Below are 21430 nucleotides of genomic sequence, written 5' to 3'. Positions count from 1 at the left end.
TCATTGAAGAATTTCCAATATACAACAATTAGAAGATGTGTTAAAAAATAGAATTTGAGACCTCCGCAAAAATGAACCTTGCTTATTGGTTCCATTCTGCTTTGTTTGTTATGCAATAACCTTTCATTCTTTCTGGGTTGTTGTTAGAAGAAGCATTGGAAGGTTTTAATTTGGTTTTCGTTTTGTTCATCTGTTTTCCTGCACTTTTAGATTATGGGTATTTTCGGTTATTCATTTCTCATACTCCTATTATGACAATTGTTTGTGTGGGATCTTGGTCAGCATTAGGCTTTTTTGCCAGAATGATTCAAGATGGATGGATTATTCACTTTTCTATGTAGAAGTTACAAAAAGTCTGAAATTTACCCTCATTATATCGATTCAATACGTAGTCAGTAGCAATGAAAGCAAAATTGAAGATTTGTCATCTAAAACACAGGCACTTTCTCCGATGAACCTTTGGCTACAATGTACAATTTGTAAAAGGAACAAACAACATAACCAACATGTGATAATTTAGTTGGGGATAAAGTAATGGTTCTGTTATCAATATCGTTATGTAATCAAAGGTATAATTTTTAGACCAATTTGATTCAAGAACCAATAAAATGCATTGAGCATTTTTTTTTTAAAAGGGTAAAAAGACTTCAACTAAGGGACAATTGAGAAAACAAGACTTCGGCCCCACAAGTGGTGGCCATCCAATTTAGGTGGATTCCCAAATTTTACATGTAGGTGCAGCAATGATCCAATCTTTGTAGTAATAACAACCCAAACATCACCCAGGTGGTAGTTATAACTGTCTCAGCTGAGTCAGTCTAGGCTTGCAAGTACTGGAAACCAAAATTTCCCCCTGTAAATATTTCTGACCCAAAAATCACCATGTCATTCTCCCCACCTGTCAATCAATAAAATAATGTTATAGGTAGTTAGGTACTAAGAAGGGTATGTTTATTGATGCCACAAGATTGAAGGGTACCTTTAGGGATCAAATAGAAGGAATCCTAGATGTCGAGTTCTTGAGACCAATGCTTATTCCCAAAAAAAATAAAAATCTTGGGACCAACTAGTTGATGGTAATGAAACTAGATTGGAATGTAGGAGGAGGTTATGGAGCAGGTTCGTAGAAGTTAGGGAGGAATCTCATGGTTAGACTGAGAGATATCCTGAGTTCTTGAATTGGTTTCTTGAAATTGGATGTCAAGTGGGAGTGCGACTAATGGGTTTTAGTGAAGGGAATTGGCTGCAAGTTGGATGAAGACAAATGGTGATGGAAAGTGTTTCCAGGGGTTTGACAGGGCCTAGGGTTACTTCTCCAAACACTAGGACCTCTTTTTCAAACTAGGGGTATTTTGGTAATTTTTCCAATTTCATGGTGTTCTTGGTGTCCCATTGAATATCACGATGTGCACCACATTCTTTGGCCCCACCTCCTCCACCACCATCTCCTGCAGAAGCCCATAAATGTACATGTGGTCTCTTCCCTACCTGGATGCATCCACAGATCCTAAGAAGATGATCCTCTTATCACAATACATTAAAAAGTTGATGACAAACTTTTTAGTCGGATCGGCCATCCATCACACATTATTCTAACTCTATACATCTCCTAGAAGGGTCTCATCCCTGCAATGTAAGCCTTTAGTTCCTCCTTTTGCTATGTGAGATACTTGTTCATCACCTCATGAGTTGTGGGGACAGGGTAACCAAGACTTGCCTCTGCGATCGTGTCAGTCATGGACTAATAATAAAGTTCCCATGCTGTGTTGGCTGGATAATGTAGTAGAGCATCCATTTATCCACTGCTTCCTTCACATTTTCCTTCATGTTCTTCCATGCTCTTGAGATCTTGGGCTGCTTTGCCTCCTTCTTGAAACATATGGATTCTGCTCTAGTATCGGATCTTGTCACCATGGAAAATCTGTTGAGGAAGGAGTACCCTTCTAACTTTCTGACCTCCTGAACATGCCAAATACACCACTTGATGCATATGGTTCAGCTTCTACAACTCTAGAGGGACCAGCTCTAAGATCACAAAAATCAGATTTTGGAGCACATGATGGCCAAACAGAGGTTGTGGAGCACATAATCTCTCACTTAGGTGCCCATTCTGTTTCACGCTATGGCAAAACAACAAAACTTCGTGAAATTTCACACTATGGTTGGAAGCAACCTTATACAATTGTGAGAAGAAGAATTTTGAACGCCTTCTTCCGATCATGAAATTTCTTAGCTAGGAAGCTAGGTCTAATTCACTTCCCCCTTGATGGTGTAACAATCCCCAGACCATACATTTAGAGAGGGTTTTATTTTCTTTGGCTAAAGAGATAAGCCTCCTACTTGACTCTTTGACTGTAGATTCGTAGAAGAGCTAAGATAGTGCTGCCCTCAAGGGGAGGTAATTATACAAGATTCCTAGAAACGAGCCTTGCAACTGAGATTTAAAATCTTGCTATGAAAATATTACATTGTATTTTACAGACAAAGCAGAAAATATTTTTCTCCCCAAAATAGAATGTCTATGTACTTGAATTTGTGGTCTCTATACTAGTAATATCACTTTTGTACATGGTACAAAATTTGCATTGTAATACAAGTTACAAAATTGTACAAAAAGCAGCGGGAAAGACATTGGTGTAAGTCATCTAAGATGAGCATAGTGATTAGGAGAAACATATGTGGCAATCACAATGGAAGCTAACCATTGTCAACAATAACAACTAAACTTTTGGGTGTGCCATCCCCTTATCCCTTAGCGTCAATGGGAGCTCGCCACTCTCCACAATTACAATTTTGCTTTTGGGAATGCCAGTCCACCTCCCCTCAGCTTCAATTTTGTGCACCACATCCATCCCATAAATCACCTTACCAAATACAACATGTTTGCCATCCAACCTGTTACAGATTGGGGGTAAAAAGGCAGATAAAAAGGTAAATCATTTAAATCATGTATAAAGAAATTTGCTTGAGTTGAAACTATCTTATTGGTCGATCAACACACTGGATTTTTCAACCCCTAAACAAAGAGTAGTAGATTGGCAAGTGTTTTTCATATAAGAATTATCTATGGGCTGTAGATCTTACACTCATTTTCTATAAGCTCTACTTCATACAAATGAAAAAAAGTGAAGCAGTACAGCCAGTGATGGTATACACCAGAGCTTCACATGGGTTTGCCACTGCATGTAATTGAGCTCACAGTGTTGTGTGAACTATTATTTTAATCCCAGGAATTACACCCCCATGATCCCACCTATTACATTTGTTATATACAAAGAAAGAATAGCAAAACAAATGACCCAGAGTATAAAAACGGCAAAGCTGCGATGGTGACCAAAAGGTAAAAAGAAAGCCAAAATAAGACAAGTATTCACCCACTTACCAGCTAGTTGAGGCTAGAGTGATGAAGAACTTGGAACCGCTGGTATTTTTACCAGCATTTGCCATTGAAAGCATCCCTGCTCCACTGTGCTTCACTTTGAAGTTCTCATCAGCGAAATATTCTCCATAGATTGATTCTCCACCGCTTCCATCTCCATCGGTAAAATCACCACCCTGAATCATAACCTTGGGGTAAATCTTGTGGAATATACTCCCCTTGAAGTGAAGATGTTTCCCGCTCTTGATACTAACACCGTACTCCCCTGCAACAAAGAAGAAAAAACTTCTAATACAAGATTCAAGCACAGAAACATCTTGGACTACAAGCACTGATCAGGAACACACAGCTGGATAGATGGGATACCTGTACAAAGCCCTCGGAAATTCTCTGCCCATCACAGAAAGAATATTTGAAAAGATTAGTTTCTGTTCATGCATTGTATTGCAGTAATTATAATAAGAACCTAAAAAGGATAGCACCATGTAATCTGTTGTTTTCAGATTTTAGTAGTATTTCAACATATATACATGATCAGATCGACAAACATACCTGCGGTTTTAGGTACTATTTTCCCAAAGAGGCCCATGACAATACGACCTGAAATCAGAAAAACCATGATGGCATTCTATCAGCAACTAATTCACCAATCGCATTTAACCAAAAAGATATTATAGATCTGTTGACAACATGTTATATAACAAGAAAACAGGAAAACTTACCAGCAGGCTTTCCATTAATCTCAACATCAAAGTATACATTGTTAGTTATTTTCGCAAAGATTTCATCCTTTGGCTTTGTTCTCGGGAAATAGAGATCATGTAGTACTAACTCCTGTAGCCAAGTATAGTCAATCCGATGAATCCATTAGTAGAATCTAGTTTAACGGACAGTTCATGTCAAACCAGGCAACAGAGCATTACATGGGAGACGAAAGATTATCAATCTTTAACTAGGATTTCCTTTTTCTTTTCTCTCAAGATAAAGCAAGAACACATCATCAGCCATGACCAAGCATGGAGGACAGAAGAAATCTTGAAATCATGGGACTCAAACTTGTATCAAATTAAGATACACTAGAAAGAAAAGCAAAAGCGAAACCGTATAGAACCATTTCCTCACCTTGTTGGATGTACCATCAGTCGCATCTGGTGTGGACAGAATTCCAGCACTTCCTATTTCAATCTGCGATAGAATGAATCCCGATAAAGAAGAAGGGAAAATAAATCTTGCAGAAGAAAGCAGATAAAGAATCGAGTTTCGACTGAGCTTTTTCAAATTCCAACAGGAAGAACTATGAAGGTTCTTCGTGCGGGAGAGATGAACGGAGACAAATGTTAACTGTTAAATCACATATCTGCTGAAAGTAAAGCCTACTTATCTAATGTGTGATAGAACTGAAAAAAGAAAGCAAAGCAAAGCAGGGAATGGGAAGGGAAGGGAAGAGAACCTTAAGTACAGTTAAGTATCCGGAAAGGAGCAGAAGAAAGTAAATTATGACGACGATATACTGATTAAAGGTTACCATCTTCCCTCCTCTGAGCAACGCGTCGTGTAAACTCCTCACACTCTCGATCGAGTCTTGATATGAAGCCAACGAAAACAAGATCAAACATGGAGTACATGCACATCAACTGATCTTATATTACCCCATAAATGTAAACGAGATCATATCAAGTGGGACCACTTGCTCAATCAATGGCCAACCATACAACTGTACAAACAGAATCAGTTACAAGAGTCTCCTTCATTCCTAAAATTTCTCATTCTTTGATAGGCTTTTTCAAGTACTTCTTATTTGATTTAAAATAATACAGGGAAAGACAACCCATATAGATTATGGAGAAAAACAACAATTCTTAACAATTCTACGTTGATGTTTACGTGGCCAATGTGTTTTTATGGAACCTTCTTAAGATTCATGGGAAATTCCAGATAATACCTTATTTGGTTCCAGTAGAATCTTTTTCTTGTCTCTGAGATCATTTAATTGAGTTTTTCTTTTATTTGATTAATTTAATCGTAAAACAGCCTAATAAATAAAAAATGAGGAGCAATCTTGGTCACTCTTTGGGATTTTTCTTTCTCCAAATTGCGGTGAAAGCAAATTTTCCTTTGTTATTGGGGCTTTTCTTTGATTGCCTAGTTAATGGCATCTATACAGAATAGAATTCCATCGACTCTTGTTTCAAGTTTGGTTTCGGTCAATATTTACAGTTTTTCTTTTCGTGTGTGTGTGAACATTCATATGGTTTCAACAGTAAATAATCCCTTAAATCCTTAGAAGTAGCTTTTATATAAGTAGAGTATGAACCTTCCCTTCCATCTAAAAAGAGATTTAAACTCTTTGTTTTTTGTCATTGTCAAACCAATCACATAAAGTAGGGGCTCATAGACGTAAGACGCTAGGGGTTCATGCTTTTTTCCTTCACCATACCCACTAGAGTTTGAGTATGGATCGAGTAAAGGATTGTACATTCATTACACATAAAGGGTGACACCTTCTCTAAGTACAGACGAAGTCATAAAATGAACAGAAGGTAGGACTCCAATGGATCATCCAAGAGCCCTGTCCCTAATATATCTTGGAGAAGTATGAATAGAGCACAAAGGGGATAGAGGATTTTAACTCAATTTGCGTTTGAGTTGCGTTATATCCCCTACCCTCAACTGACCATGCCTCAATGCTCCCACACTCAAATGATTGTGGGGACATGGGGGCAGAAAATCTTAATCCAAGTTTGAGCCATTAGATTGCAAAGCATTTGAGCTCAACCAGTAGATTGCATTGCTTTTATTACCTGAATGAAGGGTCACATTAATAGCACTTACAGGTAATATTTCCGAAAGATTGCATTGCTTTACGTGTTAGCGCAGGAACCACGCCAACAACGGGTCGACTTCCCCGGTCCGAGTCTTCCGATTCCCGAATTTTGAAACCCAGAGTCGATCGAGAGTGAGCAGGGTGACGCAGATTGCAGAGCGCCACCAAACAGAAACAGATGCAGTGGGCCAAGAGCGACGGAAGGCCAACTACCATTCCGAGGAAGAAGAAGGGAGCCATGACTGCTTGGTATTGAGGAAGAAAAATGGGGAAGTCGTGAGTCGTGAGTCGTGACTGCTTGGTGCGCCTCATCTTGTCTCCATTTCCCACAACCTTGCACCTCCTCAATGGCCACGCATCTTCAACTCCCAAATTCCCATGGTTATTCTTATCCAGGGTTTTGGCAAGCTTTGTTTAAGCTTCTGCTCTGGTTAACCTCTTCTGTTTCTCTCTTTCCCTCTTCTCGTTCTCCTCCTCGGTCACCTTTCTATCTGGGTTTATCAGGATGGAAGAACAAGAAGTTGCCCTACCTGTATCTTATTATTCTTCTTCTACCCCCGTCAATGAAGAATCTCGTGGCTCTGCTCCCTCTTCATCATCTCCTTCTTCCTCTGAGCCCGTGCGGCAAGAAGTGAATCGTAATGATCAAGAGCAGCTGCCGGAGTTGCAGCAGCAGCGAACTAGTGTCTCTTATCGAGTGAACATCTCGATATCCGAGGTGACGTCGACCGAGATGAGGGACGAAGCTTGGTCCTTCCTGATGGTGCTCCTCACTTTCTGGTTCTTCTGTAAGCCTTTCTCTCTATCTTTGGTTTCTGTCCTGATGATTGTTCTTTTGTTTTAATTTTCAATATCTGCTTCTTTTTTTCTTTACCTTTTTTCTATTTTTTTATTATTGACTTTTGTTGGGATTTTGTACCTAAGTTTAACTGGTTTTACTGATTTCAAATGTTTATCACCAGCAGCATCCATGACTGTGATCATGGGCTTTTACGGTTCCATGAATCTACAACTCGGCCCGAATTATTCCCGACTCGTGCAAGTTAACTCCATCTTTGTGCTGGATATCAAGGTGATGTAGTTGCCATTTCTCTTCTTCTTATTTCTTACACACTGTGTTTAAATTTTTATTTGTTTTAAATTATAATCCAATTTTTGACATGCTCTGTTGCAGGTGCGGGATGCTATTGGTGAAAATGCTGGCCTAATCCTGTATGGGTTTTACAAAGCTCCCCCTCTCGATGTCAAGGCCTCCTGGTCTGAAACCCATAAAATTTCTATTCTACCAAGCGATCACAAGGCAAGGCCTCACTGCAGTACCAAATATCAACCAAGCAACCGGCTGGGATTCCTTTAGCATTACCTGCTTCACATTCATAACTATTGTTGCTTGTCTAATTTTAACTTTGAACTCAAGTTTTGAATTGTCTAACCTGAAGTGAATTTAATGTTTTCTTTTCCTCTGCAGGTGTGGATATATTACCTGAATGAAGGGTCTGAAATTCATATTTCATACAGCGTGAAATCTGAGAGTTCCTCCCCCTTATCCCTTGTAATTGCCCAAGGTAAGTTTCAAGCAAATCTTATCGATTATTCTTCTTTTCTCTGCTCAAACACATTATGTCGTTTGTCTGGTGTGCAAAAGAAGCTACAGATTTGGGTAGACACAGTGGCTGGTCCATAGCAAGTACAGAAAACGTCTTTTTTTTTTTTAAATAAATTCATTCTTGGTAGGAAAACTCTGCTTGGATATGTTTATTTCTACGGGTAATGGTCAGGGATGACAAAGGGCTATGGGCTCTTTGCCTGTTGGTGTATGCTTTTGCAACTTCAGCAATCTTTTCTTCCTTGACAATAGTATGTTATTGGATAATTTTTCCCTTCTTATGGAATCATGATTGCTCCTTTGCTTGAATTTCCAAACTTTTTTGTTACATTCATTTAGTGGTCACGGCGCCCCTCTTCACTTCAAAACCAATTTTACTGATGAACCACAAGCCTTCTTTTGAAGAATGAGCATGAGAAAGGCATTGCATGGCTGTCAATAGAACTAAAAGTAAACTTTACTTGGAAAGAGGAACGATAGAAAACAAATGCAACCCAGAATGGTCCAACAGAATAAAGCTAAAAACAGCACTAATTTTGGTAAATTCATCCTCCAGTAAGTCTGACAGAGCTTTGTCTCCAACTGAAAGAAGATCTTCATAGAAGAATATAGGGATGTGAACTTCTTTAAAGGTGAACAGATCTCCACAGTATTCTATTTCCTGAGGAATAATTATGGCCAGTGACAGAAGAATTGTCCTAATTTGTAGTTGGTCAGGTTAATGCAGGATAAAAGGAACTTAACTCCAGCTGTAACCTGTAAGTGATAAACCAGGCCTTGATCTAGAACCTGGACAGATTGGAACCAGCCAATGGATGAATCATATAGGACCGATTCAAACCAGCATTGAAGACAGCTGGCCCAACTAGTAGATGGTATTGCTCCGCAATTTTGACCACCCAACTTTGACTGCTGCAATAAGACAAAACAAGAAGAAAGGAGGGCAAAACACCATTCATGTGAATAGTGTGACAACCCCATATTTGGCTTAGGGTAAATATCAAATTGCTGCTAACCCTATTAAATAGCTGTGTCAGGTTGATATATAGTCTTATATGAACGTGAGGTTTGCATCACACTGCGCCAGTGGTCCAAGTGGTCTGTTTTGTCCTTACTGTATACCAAATGTCATCAGAGACAACCGATGAATGAGCGAAGTACTTGAATCATCAACCCTCTTAAAAGTGCAAGGGGCATTGGTAAGTCAAAAAGGTAATAATCTCGTTGTCAATACTAATGAATGAGGTTGAGAAGTAGAAGGTCGCCATTGCACCAAAATTAGTATTCAAGCGGGCTTGTATGAAGTCAAGAATTTGTTTCATGTTAACAGAAGCTTTTCTAGTTGGTTTGCTGTTGCACCAAGGCTAGTGTTCAAATGTATTAGGCTTGTATGAAGTTCAGAATCTATTTCATAGTAATAGAATCTTCTCCACAATCCAGATCTTCCTAATGTCCTTCAACATGAGTTCGATACAATGGGCTGCATAGGGTGTCTGAAAGATATTTTAATCTATAAATTGCATCATCATCTCACCAGCCTTTTTAAAGTTAGAGTAGGTGTATATCACGATTTGCGCCACATTCTTCGGCCCCACCTCCACCACCTCTTCCAAAAGCCCATAAATGTACCTGTGGTCTCTCCCCTGCCTAGATGCATCCACAGATCTTAAGAAGATGGTCCTCTTATCACAATAAACCAAAAAGTTGATGACGGACTTTTTAGTCAGACTGGCCATCCACCACACAGTATGCTGACTCCATACGTCTCCTAGAAGGGTCTCATCCCTACAATGTAAGCCTTTAGTTCCTCCTCCTGCTATGTGAGATACTTGTTCATCACTTCATGAGTGGTGGGGCCAGGGTAACCAAGACTTGCCTTTGTGATCATTTCAATCATGGACTAATAATAAGGCTCCCATGCTGTGTTGGCTGGTTAATGTAGCAGAGCATCCATTTAGCCACTGCTTCCTTCACCTTTCCCTTCATGTTCTTCCATGCTCCTGAGATCTTGGGCTGCTTTGCCTCCTTCCTAAAACATCTGGATTCTGCTCTAGTATCGGATCTTGTCGCCGTGGAAAATCTGTTGAGGAAGAAGGAGTACCCTTCTGACTTTGTGACCTCCTGAACATGCCAAATACACCACTTGACCTAGATGGTTCAGCTTCTACAGCTCTAGAGGGACCAGCTCTAAGATCACCAAAATCAGATTCTAGAGCACATTATTGCCAAACAGAAGCTGTGGAGCACATAATCTCTCACTTTGGTACCCATTCTGTTTCACGCAATGGCAAAACAATGAAATGTCACGAAATTTCATACTACGGTTGGAAGCAACCTTATACAGTTGTGAGAAGAAGAATTTTGTAACCCTGATTTACCCCCCCTCCCTCCCTGGTGTCAACTTGGGAACACCATACCATTATCTTGTTTTGAGTCAAATAGGAAGCTTAGGTAAGTTATACTTCTGTTCTATGTCTTATTTTCTGTTTCACCATACATACAAGGGGCTAGACCTTACCCACGATTTGGAATAATGTACTAGAGTTGCTTTGTTTTTGAAAGCAACTTGTGTGCTCTCTTTCCCCCAATATTTCTCTTTCCTTTCTCTCCCTCTCTCCCCTCTTTATTCTATTATTTTCCATCATGAGCAGATCTGCAACTTGTGTGCTCTCTCTCCCCCAATATTTCTCTTTCCTTTCTCTGTGTGTGTGTGTGTTGCTTGCTCTCCTTCTTATTCTATTCTTTTCCAACATGAGCAGATCCTCCATTATCTGATCTGCAACCACTTGGTATTAAATCCAAACCTGGCCTTAGTTACCATGTATGGATCCTACTGTAAATTTTTGCCATCTGTCAGCAACTTTAACTTGTACAAGAGAACTTGAAAATGGTTCATGCAAATCCTGAAGAAGCTTATTTACAATGCAAAGAATTCAAAAACCAATTGTTGACCATATGATTATATTGTTAATGTAACCCAGGGTTTGGGTTAGATTTCCAGGATCTTCTTAGATAGGAACCTACACTAATTAGGGCCTGAATGGTAGCAGAATTTTAGGGTTTCAGGATCTGGGACCTTTCAACCAAGTGCAGGAACTTCTGATTCTGTTCTGGTTCCCTATTTACTGCCAACTGAAAACTGAATGGGGCGGGAGGGGTTCCTACAGGTCTGAAACAGCAAGGGGAGGGGTTACTAGGGCTTGAGGGGGTGAAAGGATGGTGCTACTGTTATGCGCAGAAGCTGGGAGGAGCTGGGGTAGGGGTGCGATGGCTTAGGGGAGGTGGGAAAGGGGTGGAAACACTTCTGTACTTGTGAACTGTAAAAGCTTGCTGGACTGTGCTTGCATGCTTGAAGGAGAAAAAGAAGAAAGCTAAAATTGCAGAAAACTATCTTAAACCCAGCTGCAGGTCACCCATCTCGAGATCCCACAACTTCTCTCAAGTCCATTCTTCAAATCATAACTTTATTCATTAAATCAATCTGAAAAGTACAACCATTGACTAGGCTATTTATAGCCTTCAAAAGCCAAACTGACTCAACTAAGGATTCCCCAACTAATAGGGATCCAACTACCTCATACCTTGGCTTTAAGTTAACAAATACTTAATAAAGACTATTAATTTCAGAAAAAACCAACTCTAATAGATGAAGTCCTTTAAGATAAGGAGTTAAGGACCTTATCCCAACCAACTAACAACCTTGTCATAACCAACCAATCAACTAACTAACTTCATCTAAAACTCTTAAATATCTCACAATTGGCTGACCAAAATAAAAATATAAAAAAATAAAAAAGAGTAGATCCCTGACCCTGGGATCGAGGGGAGTAAAAATAGATCCATATCCATGCCTAAAAGGGGCTGGAAAATGACCAAAATACCCCTGGGGTAGTTTGGCCAGCTTTAGGAAGCTTCTTGGGTCTGGATTTTTGGGCCCAATTTCTTTTTTTTTTTTTGGGGGGGGGGTTCCAACCCAGGTTGCATCAATTGTATTTTCATCAATAACTGATTTCAGCTTTGTAGCAATGGGCAGAAGAGCAAGAAGACAAGTACCTGACAATTATATGGTTAGTTTAAGTGTTTTTATTTCTAATGAGCTCAATTATAAGGCCCAAATTGTAGGTCCAAGGGGGTTGAGATTAGCATTTTAATTAGTAGATTTTTATTAGTAGTGGGGCTAAAAGCTAGTAGTTAGGAAGTAATGTTCTTAGATAAAGTTTATCCTATTTGTTGAACTTGGTACAATATGACTCCTCTCAGTCCCCCACAATGACTAGAGCATTGTGTGCTGGACCCAAAGTGGCTAGAACGGTGTGCAGTAGATGTGCCTTTTTATTTTTAAAGGTTGTGGAAGATACCATTCATTTTTAACTAGCTTATGACTCTTCCATGTATGGAAGGATTTCTCTATCTATTTAAGTTTGTTATTGCTTTTATTGTTTAACTTAATTATTTTGAGTCAAGTAGGAAGCTAGTGTGTGTTAGGGTTCTTTTTGTACTTATTTTTTATATATACATGTTAAGAGGCCTGATGCAACCCTGAAATTTAGGATCTAGTTTTCAGGATCTTCTAAATAGGTCCAAAACCAAATTAGGGTTTTGGGGGGGGGGGTAAACTAGGGTTTCAGCTAGGGTTTAGGATGGTTGTATGGCTGCTGGTTCTGCAGATCTGAACTACTGTTACTGCTAGATTAGTAGTTTAGAAGAGAGGGGCTAGGCTTTGAAGGTTTTAGGGTTTTCTGAAAATCCAGAATATTCAGCAGCTCCTCTTGAAGAGATGAAGTGCAGAAAATTCTAGGTTGGGGTAAAATAGGGAGGAGACAATTGTCTTAGGGTTTCTACTCTAGGATTAGGTGAGACTCTAGGAAAGGTGTTTTGGGTCTAGAGCGGCTGAGGAGGTAGGGTTTATGAAGATGGATAGTTGCGGCTATCACAAAAACAGGGAGGAAAGGGGCTGAAGTTTGAGTTTTGCAGAGTGGGATAACCTGCTGTATCACACGAAGGCAGAGGGGATGAAGGAGAAGGGCCACATCAGCATATGGTGGCCTAGGTTTGGGCTGTAGTGGGGAAGGCAAGGGAAGGATTTGTGATGGGGCTCCTAAGGTCTGAAAGTGAGGGGATGGGTCTGTGAAGCCTGCAGGGGGAGGGAGGGAGAGAGAGAGAGAGAGGGAGGGAGGGGGAGAGAGAGAGAGAGAGAGAGAGAGTGAGAGAGAGAGTGAGTGGTTTCTTATTTGGGTTTGGGAATGGGGTTTCTTATTTACTTGTGATTGAAGACCTGCAGAAATTCTGTGTTGAATGCTTGAATCAGTGAATGAAGCTGTGAAGAACCCCTGGAGGAGTGGGTGCCTCAACTTCTTCCTTTGTCACTCTAACCTCGACCTCAGTATCCGCTAAGTGTGCATTCTCTGTATTTGTTAGTGCTCTATCTGCAAGAGCTAGAACCTCCACCTGGTTGTCCACGATTTAGGCTTCCTGGTCTCCTTGGGACTCCTCTAGAATTACTTTGGAAATCAGGAGCAGTGTCACTGTATTGGTGGGTAACTCACCGTAACTCCTGTGGGCTATCCACGTGTTCTTCACTATTAGAAAAGTCTTTTAGCTCTGCTTCTAGAGTATCGGTGGGTAACTCACCGTAACTCCTGTGGGCTATCCACGTGTTCTTCACTATTAGAAAAGTCTTTTGGCTCTGCTTCTAGAGGAGGACAATGTACTTCTTCTACAGGAGTTGGCTGGAAGCTTTGGGAGACTGTCTCCCCTTCTTTGAGAACACTGATTGGCTAGGGAGTCTTGTGTGTGGTGACTAGTATTGTTGATCCTCCAACTTTTGGCCAAGTTTGCAAGCCTGAAATTTAGCCTAATTGCTTGAGTGAGTGTCTCTTGCTGGACTTTCAGAATTTTCCCTAGCCATTGGCTTATCTCTCGCTCATCCATAATGGTGCTTACGGCTGGTACCACTGAATACTGATAACCCTAAAATTATGGATAGATTTTCTGGATCTTCTGAAATATGTCCAACACCAAATTAGGGTTTGGGGAGTAAACTAGGGTTTTGGCTAGGGTTTAGGATGGTTGTAGGGCTGCTGGTTCTGCAGATCTGAACTATTGTTGCTGCTAGATTAGTAGATTAAAAGCTGTTTAGAAGAGAAGCGGCTGGGGTTTGAAGATTTTAGGGTTTTATGAAAATCCAGAAAATTCAGCAACTCCTCTTAAAGAGGTGAAGTGCAGAAAATTCCAGGTTAGTGTAAAATAGGTTGGAGAAGACAATTGTCGTAGGGTTTCTACTCTAGGGTTAGGTGCGACTCCAGGAAAGGTGTTCTGGGTTTAGGGGGGCTGAGGAGGTGGGGTTTATGAAGATGGATGGCTGCAGCTATTGCAGAAACAGGGAGGAAAGGGTCTGAAGTTTGAGTTCTGCAGGTGGGATAACCTGCTGTATCGCAGGGAGGCAGGGGAGTGAAGGAGCAGGGCCACAGCAGCTTGAGGTTGCCTAGGTTTGGGCTGTTGCTAAAGGGGAAGGCAGGGGAAGGATTTGCAATGGGGTTAGGGCTGCTTCTAAGGTCTGAAAGTGAGGATATGGGTCTGTGAAGGCTGTGGAGGTTTCTTACTTAACTTGTTACTGAAGCCTTGCAGACATTCTTTGTTGAGTGCTTAATCAGTGAATGAAGCTTTGAAGGTTAAAGAATAGATCACAAAAACCCAGCTGTAGGGTGTGCGCTTGAATCAGTGAATGAAGCTTTGAAGGTTAAAGAATAGATCACACAAACCCAGCTGTAGGGTGTCCCTCAGGATCCCATGACTTCTCAAGTCAATTTCTCAAACTCTGGTTTCATTCAATTAATCAAAATTGCCAATTACAAGACAGACTCAGGCCATTTTATAGCCACCCAACTCTAAATAGACTCAAACTCTTTCCTAATTTGAGACAACTCAAAATAGGACTCTTTTAAAGGATATAGCTTGACTCTTAAGTAAACTGACACTACCATATTTGGACTTTAAGACCAACTCAAACTCCTTAAGATAAAGTTTCCTTGAAATTAGGAATCTTTTCCTAACTGACTAACAACTCCAATTAATAAGGAATTGGACTCAAGGTGGGCCTCCTTTATAGTTTAGGATACTACCACCTTACATGGACTCTTAATTAAAATACTTGCTATTTTAAACAAATAGGGACTCAACTAACCAACTTGGACCAAGTCAAACTCAGTTAACTAATTACTACTTAATACTGAAACTCTTAATAACTCACAATTTACTCTTCAAACTAAAAAAAATTAAGTTAGAACCTTGACCCTGGGATTGTGGGGAGTAAAATAAAACCCATATTGGGGCCCAAAAGGGGGCTTGGAAAATGACCAAAATACCCCTAGGGTATTTAGCCAGCTTTAGGGGCACCTTTTGGGTCTTATTTTTTGCCCAATTTTGGGAGGCCCAACCCAGGATACATCAAGGCTAGACCTCACCCATGATTTAAACTATGAAATAGAGGTGTTTTGTTTTTGAAGGCAAGTTGTGTGCACTCTCTTCTCCCTCCCTCATGATTTTCCTTTCCTTCTTTTTTTTCCCCCTCCTCTTGCTTTCTCTTTCTCTTCACTCTTTATTCTCTTCTTTCCCACCACAATCAAGCCTTCATCATCTGATTTGGCATCATCTCCAGTTAATGCATTTGGTTGAAATATCAATTGGCCTACATGAGAATCAAGTCACTTCAAAAGCGGCTCATAAATTTTGCTTTAAAGGATGAAGCCAACTTCTCAAACTGCTTTGTTGACATTTGTTTTATCAAAAAATAATCTCCAAGCCACCTATGTTGTTACCATTACAGTCGTATTCTTCCATGTTGAAGGGAACATATATCTATCTATATTCAAATCCTGATGTACTTTAAAATAGTGTAGTAATAATATTGCATTGTGGGGCCATTGTATCCATGTACTTCAAGCAGTTCAACCCTTTTGCCCCTATACAACTAGATTGCAATAATATTTGGAGGGGGCCTACTTTTTCCCTTTTCAATAATTATCACATTTATATTCTATTAATCATATACTTTCTTTTACAGTCTTACTTTTAATGTGAACATGCAGGTAAAGAAAGCCTAGTTGAATGGATTGCAGATCCCTCATATCCTAATACGACCTTGTCATGGAACATAATCCATGGTAAGATATATGTTGAAGTACACACACCGGAACAATGGGCTGTTTACTATTCACATGAACAGTATTATGCCAATGATGCTTGTTTCCTGTTTAGATATGCTACTCTACTTTCTATTTCTAACGTAGGAATCTTGCTACACAAGTTTTGGGAGTTTCCATGAAGCATAGTTTTTATTTATTGTTAGTTACTAATTTCAGAACTTTCACTTTTCAGTACTTTCTATTTTGGACAGATTTTAGGAATAAGAAGACTAGAAAATTTCGTCCATAAGTTGTGTTCTTTATTTCCTTTTTTAGAGGGCAAGATGGCTTGCTTCTCAAGTTGTAATTTAGACTTGATATCTATAAATAAGAGGCTGTGATTCCTATCATCACTTCTTCTTTCTTCTTCTCTTCTCTTCTTTTTTTCTTTTTCTCACTTCTTGTTATTGCACTGTTTTGCTTGATTAAAGTTACTTTCTAACAATATAAATTTAGAAACTTGATTTCCATGATCCCCATGCCATTACTATTTAATGGTAAAGCTGTTCTGATGTTGCCAAAATATCTTATCAGGAAATGGTGTGATCCAACAGAAAATTTTCAAATCTGCTGATTACTATGTGGCAGTTGGAAACCTGAATTCTGAGGTGGTTAAGGTAATTGCTAAGCATTTACCATAAATGTGGAATTTCTAGATTTGAGAAATGTCCCAGCATTAAAACGTTGAAAATTTCACTTACACCTAAGATCCAGTTTTTGTTCTTGAACTGTGAGGTTGACTTAAAGTTTCTAAAATAGCCTCGCTGGAAACAGTGGAAACGCTGCATACATTTGACCCCCTTCAGATCTTGCTAAACGCGGGAACCTTGTGCACTAGGTATGGACTTTTTGTAACGACTCATTCATGAGACACCTGGATCATGATTTTGATAATGATGATGCCCAACTCTGTAGCTTACTTCCTGCTCCTCCATTTTACCCACCAAATATGTCATTTTCAACTTGGTGACACCGTCCACAAGCTTCTTGACACCACAGGGGCAAGGAAGGGTCATAATGTACGGAACCTTAGCCTTGCTTTAGCAAGGAAGCTATTCCCAAATCCAACCTTTGGCCACTTGGTTACAATGGAACAACTTTTACCGGTGTACCAAGGCCTACTATCTGTCATTTTCAACGTAAATGCTTTAGTTTTATTTTATTGCCCTCTAGGTGCATTACTATTGTTCCATGTTCAACGTCTTACAATATTGATTGATACGGGCCTTGCACTGCAGGTGCAGTTGAACCTCAGACTACAGGCTGTGCTCTACAATACAACGGAAGCATATTACAAGTGTTCTATTTCTCGCAGTCCGTGTAGTTTGGCGCTGTCCTTTCTGGGTACAAATGTTGCTGTTTTAACTTCTCCTGACTCTGTACAGGTGACGCTCATTTTTTTTTTTGCCAATTGTAATATTTAGTCATTTTGTTCCAACCGGTAGGCTGACTCTTCAGCTCTGAACATTAGAAATCTCAAAAGTTAGGTTTCCCTACTGCAGTTTCCAAATGGTTGATAACATATTCCTCACAGCTGACCAGATGGAAAAAACTAGGAAAGGATCTATCTTTGGGCTATTCATTTTTTTGTCAGGCAGGTTAAACTGGTTATATGATGAGTTAGATTTGGCGGGCTATAAGCAAGTATAAACCTATGTATGGTAAGTTTTACTACCTCACTGCATTAGCATGCTTTGTTGCAGGAGCATGCTTTTAGATTACAGCCACGTCTCTTCTTCTTTTCTTTTCTTATTTGGATATATTGCACATGGTGCTAGAACCTTGTTCGGAGATGCTTTTGCTATATTGACCCAGATTTGGATGCTCGAGCAGAATTTGTAGCATTTGAAAAAGTTGGAGGATAAATTGAGGGTTAAAAATAGTATCTAGAAGACAAGGTAAGTCAAGGGGTTAGCCAGTCCACATTGGACTACTAGGAAGTGTGATTTGACAAGGGATTTTTTCTCAGGTTTGCTTATTCTGTAGTCTGACTAAGATTCAGATAATGGTCAAGAGTTAGACATGTCTTTTTGATTATGATGAGATTCATAACAAAACCAATGTATTTCTGCTTTAAAGTCTCTCATGGATTGGTTCCATCTGGTAGATCTCTGCAGTATGACCTATCAACTGGTGGTTTCTGATCTCTTTTAGGTCTATTTCCAATGAATAGGAAAATTTGTAGGCTTTACCCTTCTGATTTGAATATCCTTTTGTGGGAAGATGGTAATAGAACAACATTGTTGTCTGTGAATTAGCTCCAAATGATTAGATTACACCAGAGGGACTGATGTCGATGTTCAATATAAAATTCCTATGGGTGTTAATATGTATTTAAATCTAATGGTTTGAATATTCTTTTTGGGAACTCAGAGCACTAACGTGTTATCCTCGTCATAGATAAATTTTCACTAATATATGTGCAATTCTGTTGGTCACTTAGGCTACTGATGAGAACTGGTACACCAAGATGTCCTATGGACCAAGATGGATGACGTATTTTGTTGGCTCAGGTACTTCCTTTATTTATTCCCCCCCCCCCCCCCTCTTTTCTTCTGTTCTTTTCGTGTTTTTTTTTTTTTTTTTGGATGAATAATAAATTAAATTACTGAAAGCAAACAAGAGAGCATGTACAAAGGGGGAAAAGAGGGGGGGGGGGGAGAAACCAGTCAAGCAGGAGAGTGGAAAAGAGATGATAGACTCCAAGAACTAACATCTCCAAGAACTAACAATCATTTTTATTTTATTTTTTTCGTGTTTTATATTTGGGCATGATAGAAGTTTCCAATCCCTGTACCTCACTACTTGTGGAGTAAGCTAGATGTCTTCCAACTCTTTTTTATTACGAAGGATTTATCTCTTCACATTTTACTTTTCTTGCGTGTAGCTGGAATGACAATACTGATCCTACTTGCCTATAAGATCTGTAACAAGTTCCAATCCATATCTGAAGATGGAACCCAATTTCAACCACGGGATGTGGCTGAGAGAGCCCCATTGCTTTCACAGAAAGATGACGTTTCAAGTTTGGGTTCTTCTTATGATTCTGTGTCAAACGATGAGGCAGACCTTGAAGAGTGGCTCGTTGCAAGTACACTCGACTCGAAACCTCAAAAAGATGGGGAAAACAGCAACTGTCCAGATCAACTTTGTGGAATTTGCTTTGATTCGCCGAGGGATTGCTTCTTCCTTCCATGTGGCCATTGTGCTGCATGTTTCACATGTGGAACCAGGTGATTACAGTATAATGCACTCTTATCCTCACTCCTTTTGGAAGTGAATGGGTTTGGGATAAATGACATCCGATGAGTAACCTTGCAGGATTCTGGAGGAAGCTGGCACGTGTCCAATTTGTCGCAGGAAAATGAAGAAGGCGAGGAAGATAATCACAATCTAACAGGTGTACAAAGTTAGAGCTCTTTGGTAGTAACTGCCATCAACCAGTTGGTAATTGGGAGACCCAGTCTTTCATTTCGTGTATATACTTGATGAACTTCTAATCAGAAGGTGATTACTATCAGTAGCTTTGATGTAACATGCATTTCCCTTGTATCTGTGGATTTCTCTTGTTTCTGCTGAATCAGCATGATATTGAAGAAAGCATGCTCTGATTCAATGTTGTCTACTTCATCAAGGGAAGGGTTGAGCCATGGTACGTTCAGGGTTGGACTGCCAACTTGTATTTATGTATTTAGGAATTTGATTTGATGCATTAGAGCTAGCGATTGTTTATACTGAACTGTGCCACTAATGTATTCCACATGTTTTTCCCATAGTATGGAATGTCATTCTCCTTCTTCTTCTTCTTCTTCTTCTTCTCTCTCTCTCTCTCTCTTTCTTTTCTTCATGGGTTAATAAAGAAATTCCATTAAAATCGTTTCTGTTATGTTATATATTTCCATATTTTCCTGATCTAAGTATAGGACTTGACAGTCTCTCTGGTCTCTGCAAAGCATAGTCAATGGTAGGTATGTGTGTGTACACATAAATTTGGTAGAGAATTTGGTAAGGTCAATGATATGTATACTGAAGTCCTAATGTCTCTTGCATGAATAATGTCTTTTTTGAGGTTTGCTGTGTTCAAGTTTGGTCTACCACAAAACCATTTGGTCGTGGAGGGTGAGGAGATAAATTTAAGCCGTACAAGAGGCATCGATCTGACACCTCAAACGCGTAGCTCTTCCTGGCTCACTATTTTGTTTTGATAAACTAACAAAATTTATGAAGGAAAACTAAGATCTTCAGGCTTCAGCATTAATGGTAGGCATCGACCATAAACTTTCAGGCTTTAAAAATGCCAATCGTTGAGTAGATGACTCAGTATTGACTCCTTCATCACTGTTCTATGTTGCTCCAACTAAATTGTCAGAAAGATGTAATAGAATAATATTTATATAACAATAATAATGATAAATAGTTTGCACTTTGCACGGCTCTTACATATAATTTTGGAAATGGATAATCGGGCTTTTGACGGCATTTTTAACTTCATGAATTCATTCCTTTATACAAGATATTTTTTTTATCTTACCATCATCTTCTTTGAATGTCAATTTCATCATATCTTTCGTGAAGTTAATTTCGTTGCTAATGTTCTTGCCAAAATGGCCGTTAAATCATCGAACAAGTTCTTTTATATTAATTCACCTCCTCCACTCATTTTTGGGGTTTTACTTTATGAAAATTTGAGATGTAAGATACCAAAAGGATTAGTTATTACTAAATAAATTTTGTTCCTGACCCAAAAAAGAAGAAAAAAAAAAAACCTCTTAATAACAAATAAAAATGAAAACAAATCAAGACGATATCGGATATGGTTTAAACAGTAACACAATAGCCATTTCAACAATGATCAACATCCTTTTACAGGGGGAAATGAGTATTATGGCAAAAGCTGCATTTTTCAACACTTGGGTTTGTGTGCTGGTGAGTAAGGTCGAATATAGCACATACAGAGAAAGTTAGTAGATTTATACATGATGCGGGAAAAAAAACATTTAAAAACTATCTAATGGATCAGGTTCCCATCTTTCGTTGTTTTGGAGGTTCTAATCATGACATTCAAGGTTATGGTGATTCAAATCATTCAAGAGATAGTCGATATAATTAAGAAGCACCACTAAGTGCATTTTGTATTGTAGATGGTAATGTAATTAATTGGATTTAAACCTACGTAAGGCAACTTGCAGGTGTGCATGCATGAAAACATCCTCCATTTTTCTTTTTTCTTTTTTCTTTTTGGGGTGGGGGAGTAAAAACATGAAAACATCAATATGTCCATTTATGTGTAGGCATACTGCACTGGATCTTTCAAGGTTCTTTTCTTCTTCTTCTTCTTCTATTATTTATATCATCAGCTAGAGCAATTGAGCAAACGATGGTTTCAAGGTTTGTTTTCCCATATCATGATCAATATCTAAGAGAACGTTTGCTATGCG

The 21430-nt window shown here is 39.3% G+C and overlaps 2 protein-coding genes across 3 annotated transcripts; one reads left to right on the top strand and one right to left on the bottom strand.

Moving 5' to 3' along the window:
- Positions 1–2720: 2720 nt before the first annotated feature.
- On the bottom strand, positions 2721–6443 carry LOC149028206 (peptidyl-prolyl cis-trans isomerase CYP19-4-like). The gene is made up of 7 exons (XM_089148506.1): positions 6417–6443; positions 4502–4564; positions 4102–4213; positions 3932–3979; positions 3746–3769; positions 3383–3644; positions 2721–2895 (listed from the first exon to the last, which is right to left on the bottom strand). Exons 1-7 carry the CDS (start codon positions 6441–6443, stop codon positions 2721–2723), a joined length of 711 nt encoding a protein of 236 aa, XP_089004632.1.
- Positions 6368–19828, top strand: LOC149028205 (E3 ubiquitin-protein ligase APD2-like). 2 transcript variants are annotated; one of them, XM_089169227.1, is made up of 10 exons: positions 6368–6991; positions 7166–7275; positions 7378–7503; positions 7672–7768; positions 15897–15971; positions 16527–16609; positions 17231–17377; positions 18436–18505; positions 18880–19225; positions 19314–19828. In XM_089169227.1, exons 1-10 carry the CDS (start codon positions 6709–6711, stop codon positions 19387–19389), a joined length of 1413 nt encoding a protein of 470 aa, XP_089025353.1. In that variant the 5' UTR covers positions 6368–6708; the 3' UTR covers positions 19390–19828. The 2 variants fall into 2 exon arrangements, with proteins under 2 accessions (XP_089025353.1, XP_089025360.1); XM_089169234.1 differs by having other exon boundaries at positions 6369–6991; positions 7169–7275; positions 19314–19827.
- Positions 19829–21430: the final 1602 nt, after the last annotated feature.

The sequence above is a fragment of the Hakea prostrata genome, chromosome 1 (genome assembly GCF_041222555.1).
Source record: "Hakea prostrata isolate BN-2017 chromosome 1, UWA_Hpros_2, whole genome shotgun sequence".
NCBI lineage: Eukaryota > Viridiplantae > Streptophyta > Magnoliopsida > Proteales > Proteaceae > Hakea > Hakea prostrata.
This window is presented reverse-complemented; position numbering and strand designations above follow the sequence as displayed.